We start from the raw sequence: 14,412 nt of genomic DNA, 5'->3' as shown, positions 1-14,412 counted from the left end.
CTTTGTATGACATTCCATACTGCAACGCACACTTATCCGCACCGTGACGTATCGAGACCGTAACGTTAACGCCTCGCCTCGCAATTGACAGCGCGCGAAAGGCGATACTGTGTTGATCCCTTTCCAAGTTGATAAGTCTGCTATGAGTTTTAATAACAAAAGGCTGGGATATTAGATAAAGTCAAAGTCAAAGTCAAAGTCAAAGTCAAAGTCAAAGTCAAAGTCAAAGTCAAAATTTCTTTATTTGTTTGGACTAATAAATATAGTTCTTACAAATCGTCATTTTGCTCTTAACAGACCTGAATAACTTTCAAAGGCACGTTAAGCCGTGCTAGCCCAATTGAGTTGTCTTTCATGTCTTAGCGGCTCATTGGAACCATTAGTTTCACCAAAACAATAATCTTTTGCGTCTTCTTGTTCAGTGGTTATCGTAGAGTTTGAAAACAAATACAAATCGTTATATTACAAGTATACAAGCTAAAAAATAACACGAAACCTGCTACTTAGGTACAACAACCACTAAAATATCTAGGTTTCAAATAACAAAAAAATTAAATTAACTAAACAATCACAGCCAATTATTAGATCCTACTTAGTATGCAATTTAATAATCGCAGCTAATTATTATAGATTTAAATGCCTACTCGTATTATATTTCTGAATAAATAAAAGGCAGTTAGAAAAACATAAAGCTAATTAATGTTACTGAATATTAAAATTAATTGCTGGCATAAATAAATAACTTACTTGACTTAAGGTCCTATAATGTCCCCTAGATGGGGCAGAGGGTGTCCACAACAGTCGTATGTGGCATAAATAAAAATCTATACTAATATTATAAATGCGAAAGTAACTCTGTCTGTCTGTCTGTCTCTCTTTCACGCCTAAACCACTGAACCGATTTTGATGGAATTGAAATTTGGCATAGAGATAGCTTGAGTCCCGGGAAAGGACATAGGATAGTTTTTATCCCGGTTTTTGAAACAGGGACGCGCGCGATAAAGTTTTTCTGTGACAGAGAAAATTCCACGTGGGCGAAGCCGCGGGCGGAAAGTTAGTTTAATATAAAATAACTGTTATTTGGCTTCTATTTGGGTCAGATTCAAAATAAAATTATCCAGGATCACACAAATCTCAGATCCCGTGGGAGGTGTCAGTATTTCACACAAAATACCCTTTGATGTGTTACAAACTAAGTAGGTACAAAGCTTTGCTTTGTGCATGTTAATCTCACTGGCATTTCAATTAATTAATGTTATGATATTATAATGTGAAATGTAATGAATTAATATATTTCATTAATAGTCAGCACATGCCTAAGTAATATTATAATGTAAATGAAATGGATATTATTACACTTAAATAACGATATACCCTAACAAAGGACACATGTTTTTTGCTTATAATAATAGGTAAATACACTTTTTTAACTAAATATAGGTAACCCGACTACAGGAAAGAAGACATCTTAATTTAATTTACCAAATTTGTTTTTGTGTTTGTCCGTCCGTAGTCACGACAGTTTTTTTTTTTAAGTTTTATCACTCCTTACATTTTTTATTACTACCAATCCACTCTAAAAATATCGATGGTGGAAATATCAANTGTTCAGTATCAGTAATATAGTTACCTCTGTAAATATGGCAAGAATGCAAAGTAACACCCTGTATAGTCCGGTCGCCGAGCACGTAGAATTTCGTCCAATGACCCCAATCTACCCATCCTTATCGCTCGCGCGTAATTATATTGCTGTCGCGCTCGCACACTCACTGCGGCCGCCCGTCGCCCAGTCGCGACAGTACTCGGCGACCGGACTTTAACAATGTTCTACTGTAACACGATGGTGTTGCGCATACTCCGCCATTCCTATCTAAAACATGGGAGGGAGGTAAGTGGCAATCGTCATTTCAACCATGTGCCGCTTCTCTTTTCTGATTCGATCACGTGGGGAAAGTCCGAGAAGAACTTAAGTAAAATTGAATATAACTAACCGGTCAAGAACTAGTCAGACTCGCACACGAATTGCAAGAGCTAAGTAACTCCCAGCTGAGCAGTAGACGCGCTCGTTCTTCTCCAAACCGGGTGTTTCCGAGACTCAGCTACAGGACCACGCCACGCGCCAGTTCATCTACAACTTTATCAACGTGCACGGCGGGCTTGACGCCGTCAAGGAGGAGCTACATGAGAACCACAAGCCCAGCAAAGGTGAATATAGAGAAGTATCAATGAGCTAATCAGGTGAATATGTAAGAAAGTACCATCAGCCACAGGCTACGGAACATTCTAGAACTGAACCTCTAAAAGTCTATCGTCTGAGAAGGCACGGGTCAGTTCATCTACGACTTCGCCAACACGCACACGCGTGAAGGAGGAGCGGCATGAGAACGTCTACTGCTGGACAAAAGCTTGTCCCAAAGATTTCCTTAGCTACCGGTTCTGCGCTGTCCGCTTCTAAAGCCTGGTCCGTGAGCACGTAGAATCCCGTCCAATGACCCCAAGCTACCCATACTCACTGCAGGCGCGCGTCGCACAGTCGCGACAGCAATATAATTACGCGCGAGCGACAAGGATGGGCAGCTTGGGGTCATTGGACAAAATTCTACGTGCTCACGGACCAGGCTTTACTGCTGGACAAAAGCTTGTCCCAAGAATTTCTAGTTACCAGTCCTGCGCTGACCGCTTCTAGATACTTCCCTCGTCCTTCACAAGTGGACAAAAACCCTCAAGGTTTTTTACAGCCACCGGTCCTATGTTGCGCCAATCCAGATGCATTCTGTAAAAGTCACGGCTTGCTCATATTGCGATTGTGGTCGCCATTCGAAAACTTCCGCCCCAATGGCACTCAATTCTACGTGCTATATCCCACTTTAGTTTCGCAATTCGGTGGGCTATATCAGTTACTGTGGTTCTTCTGCGGATCTCCTCATTCTTGAATCAGAAGAAGATACAATCACGCATGGAAACACTGAAGGGAACTCCAGTTACTTATGTTGATCTGCTATTTACTTTGAAGTCTTTGCGTGTGGTAATAAGGTTGAATATCGTTCTGTGCAGCGACGCCGATGCCGCCGCCGCCGCCGACGCCGGCGCCGCCCGCGCCGCCTGTGCCTTCCCGCTCGCCCGCGCCGCACCCGCCCGCACCCCGTAAGTATATCCTTACCCACTACGTCATATTGCTTTGTAGGGAACATCCCAGCAAAGGACAGTGCCAATCTATCCCTGCAATAACTTCAATAATCAGTTGTAATACACCAATAAATTGATTTTATGCAGGGATAGAGACCTAAAACTTCTTGCTTCATTTTGGAAATAATGAATTTCTGTCAACTTACCAAACAATTAAAACAGCGCTAGATCGTTTATAAAGAATGTCTAAATCGCACTAAAGTAACGTGTACGGATGCAGTATGGTTAAGTTCAACATAGCGAGTGTTATTTAATGCCACAATCGTGAAATCTTATGCGTAGTACGTATACATCGATGATATTTTGTATGTAAATAATTCAAAACAAAACTCTTTTTTTCTCTTAACTCCAGGGATAGATTTCAGTGCGCTTCGGTTTGCACATTAGTATAGGCCTGAGGAACAAAATGCACTATGGGTTGATTCCGGGCAACACTTGGTCCAGACCCTGGCACTGTCCTTTTCCAATATTTCCTATTAGATTAACAGGTCTTTTTGCAAACTTGTTTTTTCCCAGACCCAATTATAGATCGTTTCATCTATAAAGACGCGCCCCACCACTTTTTGGTTGAGGGAAGCGCGGATTGCGGGGAGTTTGATCCGAGCGTCATTATTGTACTGTGCGTGTGCATTTATGGATGCTGTCATGTCTATGGAAGAAGTCTCCATAGAAACACATTATTTAATTATAAAAAATGATGGATTAGTGGAATGCTATATTATTTAATAATTGGCGACGTTGGACATGGAAATAAATAAATTAAAACGAACTATGCAGCCCTGAAGGGCAGCCTTACACGATTACACGAACACAGAATATTGTAAGTTCGTTCAGTGTCAGTCACTGACGAAGAGATTACTTATACGAAAGTCCTCGCACTCCGCGCTTCTCTAAACCAAAAAGTGGTGGAGCGTGTCTTCGTGGATGAAATAAATAAATAATTCTGCAATATAATATTTGCTTCATGAAAATATTTCTGCAATTGTACTGAACACGTCTGTTGTATTTGCAACTTATGTTGTTCTTTCGCCAGCGTCCCGCGCGCCGCCGCCGCCGCCGGCGCGAGGCGTGCCGCCGCCACCGCCTACCAGCGCGCCGCCTCCGCCGCGGACCGCGCCGCCGCCGCGCCCGCTGCAACGTGAGTCTATTTACTTATGCAACATTTCAGCAGACGTCCACTACTGAACAGACCTGTGGCCTAATTCACGTTTTTTGACAGTCAAGATCTCGCTGACGTTCAGAAGTCGTCCCCATTAAAAAACAGTTGTAAATCTGTATTCACAAGGGCAATTTTTATAGAACGATTAGCTTTCCGCCCGCGGCTTCGCCCGCGTGGAATTTTATCTGTCACAGAAAAACTTTATCGCGTGTTGTTCAAAAACCGGGATAAAAACTATCCTATGTCCTTTCCTGGGACTCAAACTATCTCTATGCCAAATTTCATCAAAATTGGTTCAGTGGTTTAGGCGTGAAAGCAAGACAAACCGACAGAGTTACTTTCGCATTTATAATATTAGTATAGATAGTATACATTACTCGATAGGATCGCAACTCAGCGATTTGTTGTCATTGACGTTTTGTTACGTCATCTCATTGAAAAACATTTTTAATCCGTTTTCATAAGAGTCATTTCGATAGAACGATTACTCGATAGGATCGCATTCAGCGATTTGTTGTCGTTGAAGTTTTGTTACGTGAATGAGGCTACTATTCTAATGATTACCAGATTGGCCAGATGATAGCGGTCTTCAACCCGCGTCTACCTTTATGAGGTCGTCTGTCTTTGTGGGTTGTGCCGGTATGCACAATACTAAATCTCTTCATATCTTATCTTGATCACGTTCACAGTGTCAGCACATTTATCACGTATAGTGCTGATGCTGTGACGTCATTTACCTTTAATCTATATCGTATAAATAGTCACGCAGTTCGTGTTAATAAAGAGATTAATATCAGAGACTAACTACAACCCGTGTATCATTCATACGCTCCCCCACCATGGCACAAATTGGTGACCCCGACGAAGAAGATGATCCCGACGAAGTTGCCACAAATTGGTGACCCCGACGACGAACCCGACGAAGATGACACAAATTAGCCGACGAACGACGACGAAGATAAACACGAGAAGTAACCTCCATCACCACCATCTTCGGCATCAGCCTCCGCCATCCTCACTATCTCTGCCATGACATCAAATTGGCTACCCCGATTGAGCAGAGCAAATCCGTGACATCATCAACATTAATCATAGTCAACATATGTCAACTCCGTGCAACACAACACCACAAGAAGTCGCTGCCAGACCCCTGTCACGTCCGTATTCCCGATTTCTGAAAGGACCAACCTCGTCTGTGCAGCTGGAATCAGTCTTGGAACTTCAAAAGAATCAAATCGCTAATAAAAATTAGAGAATGCAAAATAATGAAGTCTCAGCAGTTCAACAGTCAACTACAACATCAGCAAAATTCAAGACCAAACAATAGAAAATGTGCTAACTCAACTAAAGCATGTGCAATTGAAATAATAATTGTGCCATGACCGTGAAAATTTGCGACGCAGCAGTTACAGGCCAAGGTCGCCTTAGTCAAGTAAGAAGATTTTGTTATTATGATATGTATCAACGTATGCAGAAAAATGTGAAAAACCATGTGATTGGAAACAAACGAAACAAGGAAACTAAAAATCGCACAGCCAGCACGGCTTCTGTGCTATCTACCCGTCTAACCGCCTTATTTTTACCGACTGAAAAAGTGGTATGAGGTTTTTTAATCGTTACAGGAGCAATGTAAAAGTGATAAGCAACAATGCTAAATGAGCAATATGTTATATGCCACGAATGGTTCAAAGATAAACACTTACGATGAGAAAAAGCTGACTCTTAACTTGGGAATTCAATCATTTAGAAAAATGTGAGTCCCTCCAGAGCGAATATTTCTTAGGTTATCCGATAACGAGCCAAGGAATCGCCCAACAGAGCAGAAATCAAAGCAATCGATGAAGTGAAACACAGTTAAGGAATTAAGAAAATTACGCAGCCGCGTATCGAAGTTGAATACTTTGAATATTTCAAGAATGATAATTCGCCTATCCTTTGGTCTTCAGAAGCCGATAACGCTTATGAAATGTGCAAGGACACAAGGCATGAACGCTGTGACTACAGCGCACCCATCGCGTAAAGCCGAGCTTGCGCGAGGGCAACCCACGACTGTGAAAACGCCAGATAAGGAAGAAGCCAGTGGTTATATTTTGTTATATTCTCATCTTTATAAACATTTACATAACGTAGATAGTTATTGTAATTTGTATTATGTAATTAGCACATTATTTTTATTTCTTGTATGTAAGTATGTAGTGATTGAACATTGAACCTGTATTAACGTAGATAATTTATGTATGTTATTGTAATTAGCGCATTATTTTATTTTTTCTTATTTAAAGGGGGGGAGTACTGTGCCGGTATGCACAATACTAAATCTCTTCATATCTTATCTTGATCACGTTCACAGTGTCAGCACATTTATCACGTATAGTGCTGATGCTGTGACGTCATTTACCTTTAATCTATATCGTATAAATAGTCACGCAGTTCGTGTTAATAAAGAGATTAATATCAGAGACTAACTACAACCCGTGTATCATTCATACGCTCCCCCACCATGGCACATGGGTGTATAATTACGTATTTTGCACATAAAACTCATCCTTGGACATCTCACACATTTTGATAACAATGCCCAGCCAACAAAAACACTTTTTGTTGCAGCTTGTTGCTGTGTATTTTACATATTTAACATTTCTCATGTTGCCATTGTGTTGTAACCACATAATATATCGCATAAAAATATTACCCGTTAAGTAGCCACAAAGTTTTTAGAAGCTATTAATGTGTTACTCCTTATAACTCACAAAAATGCTATTACTTATGTTTTTTATTTAGATCACTTTTAAGCTTCCACACCACCGGCACTAATGACAGATCGCGCGACCTGTCATTGGCCACGCGTTGGTGTGGACCTAGAGCTCCCACTTGTCAAACACATACATGTAATCTAAAGGTAGCATTCGGATCAAGACGACCGCGACGCGAGACCGCGACTCGAGACCGCGACCGGCGACCGCGACCCACTGCTTTATATGAATTAATAGGAAGTGCTGACGGATGCAAGCGACCGAGTCGCGTGACGTGTGGGCGTGGCCTGCCGGCTACTTGCGTCGCGCGACTCGGTCGCTCACAAGGCAGTGCCGTGGCGCGACAGATGCAAAATGGCCGTGTTTTCTTCGCACGAAGACGAAATTTTAATAGAATTAGTAAGCGGCGACCGGTCGCAGGTCGCAGGGCGACAGCTACTTACGAATCTTCGCGACACGAGTCGTGCGACCCATACGAAACTCAGTATGTTTGCAGTTAAAGTAAAATAGTACCTATCTGTAAACAATAAAAATAAGTACCTTTTCTAATAAAAAATATGTATCATTTGAACTTACTTGTTTTATTTAATGCTTTTCCAATTTTTTCCCAAATATTGTCTCTCACAGTATTATCTTTATAAGCTTGAAGTCTCGTATCGAATACAGGTGCGTTTTTACTTACTAATTCTATTAAAATTTCGTCTTCGTGCGAAGAAAACACGGCCATTTTGCATCTGTCGCGCCGCGGCACTGCCTTGTGAGCGACCGAGTCGCGCGACGCAAGTAGCCGGCAGGCCACGCCCACACGTCGCGCGACTCGGTCGCTTGCATCCGTCAGCACTTCCTATTAATTCATATAAAGCAGTGGGTCGCGGTCGCCGGTCGCGGTCCGCCACCGCCCGCGCCGCCCGGGGCCCCGCCGCCGCCCGCCATGCCGGCCGGGGCCCCGCCGCCGCCTCCTCCTGCACCCGGGGCCTTGGATCCAAGGGCGGCGCTTATGGAGAGCATACGCAGTGGAAACAAGAGCTTGAAGGTGAGCAGAATCTTTTTGGTGTCATTTTGTAGGTCTATGCCGTTGCTCGCTCCTCCCACAATGCCTGGAGGCGGGGCTCTCTCCTACCGCGCCTACTATAAACCCCCAAGCGGCACTTATGGAGAGCATACGCAGTGGGAACAAGAGCTTGAAGGTTAGTGATGTCTTTTTGTTGTCGTTCTTTAGCCTACGCCGCCCCTGCCATGCCTGGGGGCGGGGCCCCGCCGCCCCCGCCTGCGCCCGCGGCAATGGATCCAAGGGCTGCGCTCATGGAGAGCATACGTAGTGGGAATAAGAGTTTGAAGGTGGATGGTCTTTTTATTGTCATATTGTAGGTCTATGCCGTCGCTCGCCCCTCCCACAATGCCTGGAGGCGGGGCTCTCTCCTACCGCGCCTACTATAGACGGCACTTATGGAGTATACGCAGTGGAAACAAGAGCTTAAAGGTGAGTGACGCCTTCTTGTTGATATCCTATAGACCATGCCGCCCCCGCCCCCGCCCGCGGCTATGGATCCAAGGGCTGCCCTCATGGAGAGTATACCCAATAGGAACAAGAGTTTGAAGGTGAGTGGAGACTTCTTGTTGTCATTCTGTAGCATACGCCGCCCCCTGCCATGCCGCCCGGGGCCCCGCCGCCCCCGCCCGCTCCCGCGGCTATGGATCCGAGAGCGGCGCTCGTGGAGAGTATACGCAGTGAAAACAAGAGCTTGAAGGTTGATGGTGCCTTTCTTGTTGTCATTTGGTAGGTCTATGCCGACTCCATTGTTAAGCATAAGCTGTCCGTACAAGATTATTTTCAATCAAAGTAAATTATAATCTTGAGCTCTTACTATTACTGCTCTAATGCACAATGTGTGTTTGTTGCAGCCGGTGGAGGTGAGCGCGAAGCCGCCGGTGGTGGAAGACAGCAGGAGCAATCTACTCAGCGAGATCCGGCAGGGCGTCGAGTTGCGCGCCGTAAGTGCAGTGTTTATATTGTTCTTTATATTATTTCTTCTTCTTAGCACATTTATAGCTCTCTCACTCAGTGACTTCTGTGGACTGTTTCAAGTTATTAGTGATTGGGTGAAAAAAGCAGGAAATTCTACTCCTTAGAGCAATCGTTAGCTGTGGACAGCTATTGGCTTGTTGTTACACATTGAACAGATACGCACGCAAAACTCGGTGGAGTCTGTGCGTGAATCGCGAACACTAAAAAAAAGTACTCTATACCGCGCTCGATGATAGGTGGGTGACTATCCCACCATATTTGATGTAATTTACCACAAATGACGACAACTTCTTTGCTTTTCAGTGGGATGTAGACACTCTTCTTCTGTATGGTTAAAGTTGGCCACTTGTCTCATAACCACCCCTCTAACAATTCGTCCTGGATTCATATGGCTCTACCCATCATCAGCATCATCATTTTAGTCATAGGACGTCCACTGCTGAACATGGGCCTCCCTCTAATGTTTTCCATGTTGCCCGGTTGGTAGCGGCCTGCGTCCAGCGCCTTCCTGCTACTTTTACAATGTCGTTGGTCCACCTTGTGGGTGGATTTTCCGTTACGCGGTCTCCACTCTAGAACCTTGCTGCTCCATCGGCCGTCAGTTCTGCGTACTTTGTGCCCTGCCCATTGCCACTTGAGCTTGCTAATCCGTCGGGCAATGTCAGCGACTTTAGTTCGTTTACGGATCTCGTCATTTCTGATTCGATCTCGTAAAGAAACACCGAACATAGATAGCCTTTCCATTTGCAACTTAGAGCTTCTGTATAAGGCCTACCCTACAGACGAGGCATAAGCTAACTATACTTTTGTCTGCGTAGGTGTCCCGCTCCACCAGCAACACGGCCAGCGACAGCTCGCGCGCGTGCGGCGACGGGCTGGCGGGCGCGCTGGCCCGCGCTCTGCAGGAGCGCAACCGCGCCATCCATTCCGACTCCGACTCCGACAGCGACGAGACCAGCGACGGCGAGTGGGACGACTGACCGGGACACAAGGCAGGCGAGCACTAGCAAACTGCTGAGAATGATGTTTTAATATCGTAAATTAACCCGCAAGCTCTTTGTAAACAGTTGCTGCCTACGGGGACAGCAGGCGAGCTCTAGCGTTCTGCTGAGAATCAGATGTCTGAATAACGTAAATAGTGAACCCGCAATTTTTGTAAACAGTTACTACCTAAGGGGACAGCAGGCGATCACTAGTGTTCTGCTGAGAATGATGTTTTAATATCGTAAATAGTGAACCCGCAAGATCTTTGTAAACAGTTACAGCTACCTACGGGGACAGCAGGCGAGCTCTAGCGTTCTGCTGAGAATCAGATGTCTGAATAACGTAAATTAACCCGCAAGCTCTTTGTAAACAGTTGCTGCCTACGGGGACAGCAGGCGACCACTAGCGTTCTGCTGAGAATCAGATGTCTGAATAACATAAATAGTGAACCCGCAAGATCTTTGTAAACAGTTGCTACCTACGGGGACAGCAGGCGATCACTAGTGTTCTGCTGAGAATAGGATTTATTAAACACACCATAAATTAATAGTGAACCCACATGAGTATTACAGATATTAGCAACAAGTTGCTAGGGCGACTGCTACACCCACCAATGACAGCGCCACGTTCAGTTACAGGTGGCGCTAGTTTCCATACATCTTTCACAATCCCGTTGCAATTGTATGTAAAGATTTGTGGACAGCAGATGAGCAATAGAAGCTGGTTCTGCTGAAAATGAGGTTTATGGACACCGTAAATGGTTGTCACGTTCAAGGTATCTACACAACCCGCTACTCAAGATGTGAAAAAAGTCAAGGTATCTACTGTTCTACTATGACCACAGTCACAACTTGTTTAAACTAGAAGGCAATACAGTTCTGCTGTATTTCAGTGTTTGGGATGTACTATTATTTATTCGTGTATTTAAAAGAAAGCAAAATCAAAATATTAATTATGCAACGCCACAAATTATAACTGTGCAAAATGCTCCCAATATTTACGACGAACTACTTATTTTTGTTATTATCTTTATGAAAAGTGATATTATGGTCATAGACGTGAAGTAATTAATTATTTTATTATTTCTGATATTTTATTAAGCTTGTTATGTTATTCTAGAAAGTATGTTATCTTGTCATTGTCTTCCATTTTACACTTAAGCAATTAGTCTATGGCCATAATATTGACCTACTTACGATGGTTTTAAAATGCTGGACATATTTTGTTTACAATGAGCCTAATGTTGCGTAAAAAATATTCTAGATTTTTTTTTGCAAAAAAAATTGCATACTAAAATATAAATAGCTCAAATTCTGAAAAGTTAACATTGCTCAACACAAGCTCATAAATATAAATGAACGTCAGTAGTCCCACTGCACCCAAGATAATTACGGCCGAATACTGAAACACTACTCAAATCTGTCACTCAGCTGACGGGCTCCTAAATTTAAGTATCCTTCAATTTTAAATGGTATTCTCAAACGCTACTCAACGGATTTGAAGCCGTGATCAGCTAAGCAGCTCTCAAATGTTTACATAATGGCAACATTTACCAAAAAAAGTATGTTTTCATTTACACAAATGATAACTTTACGTCTTTTATCCATTACACGCAGCATCGTTTGGTTATGTATTGTCTTTTATGGAAATAATATACTCAATCAACTTAACATAGAACAGTTAATTTTTAGTTTCTATATATATAAATCTCGTTTTATCATATAAAAATAATAATGCTTGCATTTTTATTTAATTAAAAAAATAATTTTAAATATGATACTTTTTATTGTTGAAATCTATTAAGTGGCGATCGTGGACCGAAACGTAACCACAATTGACATTTATCATTGTTGACTGACAGAGCATCAAATTGACAAATCAACAACTCTTGGAAATGCTGCTATGCGATGTCCCCTTAATCCTCAGAAATAGGCATGTTTATGTAAAGCGATTTCATAGCAGCTATTTTGGTTGTTACTTCGTGCACTATACGATGCACAGTTGGCTGTTAGATGTGGAAGATATCACCTAGTACACGTTCATAACTTCCCGTTGCGTAGAACAGTAGGGTTATAATAAGTATTTGGTCCACTGGTTGTATGGCATTTGGTGAGGGGTTTCAAAGAGCTTCCAAATTATGAATCCAGAAACAACACCGTTTCTTTAGAGACGCGGAACCTCGCTCGGAATTGCATGTCATTATAATAATATTTTTCAATAGCGTTCAGCCTTATTGCGTTCCTGCGATTAGATCTAGGTATTTCCTCGAGGCTCGAAAGAAATGATAACGATGACACACATTATTTACCACTATTTAGGTCGTTTTAGGTATAACAATAGGATTTAAGATACCGCGCAAGCACTCTCAAATTTAACAGCTGCTTAAGACGATTTGACAGTTGTTTGAGTAATGCTTAGCGTTGAATGGCGTTTCAGTATGCGAAAATTCATTTAAGTGGCGTTTGAGTGCAACTTAATTTGAGAGGTGCTTAAAAATTGAGAACTGCTCAGATATTGTTTTGAGTATGCGAAATGTAAGTTTAGGAGCTGCTTAACTATTTGAGAAGCCGTCAAATATTTAAATGGCGTTTCAGTATTCGGCCGTTAGAATACTAAAGTTTTGATGTGATCAAAACACTAGTTTGTTACTTAGCACAAGTTTCCATCGAGAGTAATGAAGGGCCTTCATATTTGCGCTCACCAGGTGGCACCTTAGCAGCGTCGCCAACGTTGTGAGTGCAAATACGACAGTTCTCATATATGATGTGGATAAGCGCTCACCACGGGGCGCCACTGTCATAGATATTAGCAAGTGACAGGACCTTACTCGCCTTAAATATGAAAGTCCTCAATAAACAAACGTACCACAGATCAGTTATTCAAGGCAGTTTTTCCACAGCTGCTCAATAATTGATAACTATTTTATAGTGCCAGTTACTTTAGTGCACAGTTAAAAGAGAGACTATAGAAAACTTACACCTAGTTAACTACTTAATACATGCGCCAGTAATCGGGTTTATCGCCCGTATTCACAAACATTACTATGAGGTCTCACTGTGCGCGTGGACGCACAGGTGACAAACCAATTATAGAGCTCTATTCAACGCTGTGCGTTCGATTGCGACGGCTGCTTCACTTATGCAAGCATTGTTTGTGAATACGGGCGTATAACTCATTTATAGCAATTTACAACTCCAATAAAATATCATTGGTCTTCAAATAACTGTCACAATATTTTTGTGACCGATAAATAAGTTGATGATTTATGATTTCGCTAAAGTGAAAAGATGTATAGTTTTTATCTTTTTAATTATAGCTTAACTTATTTAAGTATGTGTATATTTAAGTTGATTATATTTTAACACGTGATCAAATTACACAGGATTGATATGTGAATTATGAATAAGTTATGTAACATTTAATTAGTTGAAATAACAGATAGTTTTATGGACTATGGTCACGCCACGCGTTTCTACCCTGTGGCAAAGACTTACGTTTTTTTTATTTAAAATAGTAACTGTTTGATACAGTTGTTCATGTCATGAACGCACACCAATGTTTTTTTTTAATAAAAACGTGAACGTACCAAAAGTGTCATACAAGAGTTTAAAATGTAAATAGAAACTGGGGCTCTATTCCGCAAAAACATTTCGCTATATGTATTAGATTATACCCGTTCGCTCACCTTTTAAAGGTGGCATGAGTGAGAGTCGTTTAGGGCAAATTATTAAAGTCCGTTTGCGGAATAGTCCCCCAGTTTACAGCGGAGTGTTTCTGATATTACAAATGACAACGCATCTTTTTAAGGCCTAATAATTTCTGTCTGGCCAGTTATGTATATTGCATACAATTTCTATTATTTTTAACTGTCCACGCTGTCATTTGTACTACGAATAGTGTGTAAAAATGAGTGATTGGTGTGCCAATGTGTTAGTACTAGTGTTCAGTGCCTCGTGTAAAATGTGTAGGGATGTACTAGTCAAGGTGCTGTGTCGCAGTTACAGCACTAAAGAACCATATCAGATGAATAAACCAAGTGAAGGCTTAGCACTCATCGAATCGCGATTCGAATTTAAGAGTAATCTATAGTAATAGCTGCCGCTCGTTCACTCGGTATTTTGTGGGAGCGAGAGGTGTCTACATCGGATATAAATCAGGCGATAGTACAGAAAATCATTTCAACAGTATCTTTGCTTAGTCTATATTGTAAGATCGGGACATTTTAATTAATATCGAGCCTTCAGTGTTCACATCAGAAGAGTAGGGTACTATTTTCGACGTCGGTGTCTTATTTTCGTACGCAG

At 42.1% G+C, this 14,412-nt stretch overlaps 1 protein-coding gene across 1 annotated transcript in view; it reads left to right on the top strand.

The window, feature by feature from the left end:
* The window catches only part of LOC114351799 (wiskott-Aldrich syndrome protein), a 64,994-nt gene extending 53,499 nt beyond the window's left edge, over positions 1–11,495 (top strand). The window contains exons 11-15 of the mRNA XM_028303125.1: positions 3,055–3,144; positions 4,220–4,324; positions 8,016–8,131; positions 9,001–9,090; positions 9,943–11,495. Of these exons, the coding sequence (XP_028158926.1) occupies positions 3,055–3,144; positions 4,220–4,324; positions 8,016–8,131; positions 9,001–9,090; positions 9,943–10,104 (563 nt within the window). The 3' untranslated portion in view covers positions 10,105–11,495. The remainder of the gene's footprint in view (positions 1–3,054; positions 3,145–4,219; positions 4,325–8,015; positions 8,132–9,000; positions 9,091–9,942) is intronic.
* The last annotated feature ends 2,917 nt before the right edge of the window (positions 11,496–14,412 follow it).

The sequence above is a fragment of the Ostrinia furnacalis genome, unplaced genomic scaffold, assembly GCF_004193835.3.
Source record: "Ostrinia furnacalis isolate ACB-3 unplaced genomic scaffold, ASM419383v2 OfSCF1198, whole genome shotgun sequence".
Classification (NCBI taxonomy): domain Eukaryota; kingdom Metazoa; phylum Arthropoda; class Insecta; order Lepidoptera; family Crambidae; genus Ostrinia; species Ostrinia furnacalis.
This window is presented reverse-complemented; position numbering and strand designations above follow the sequence as displayed.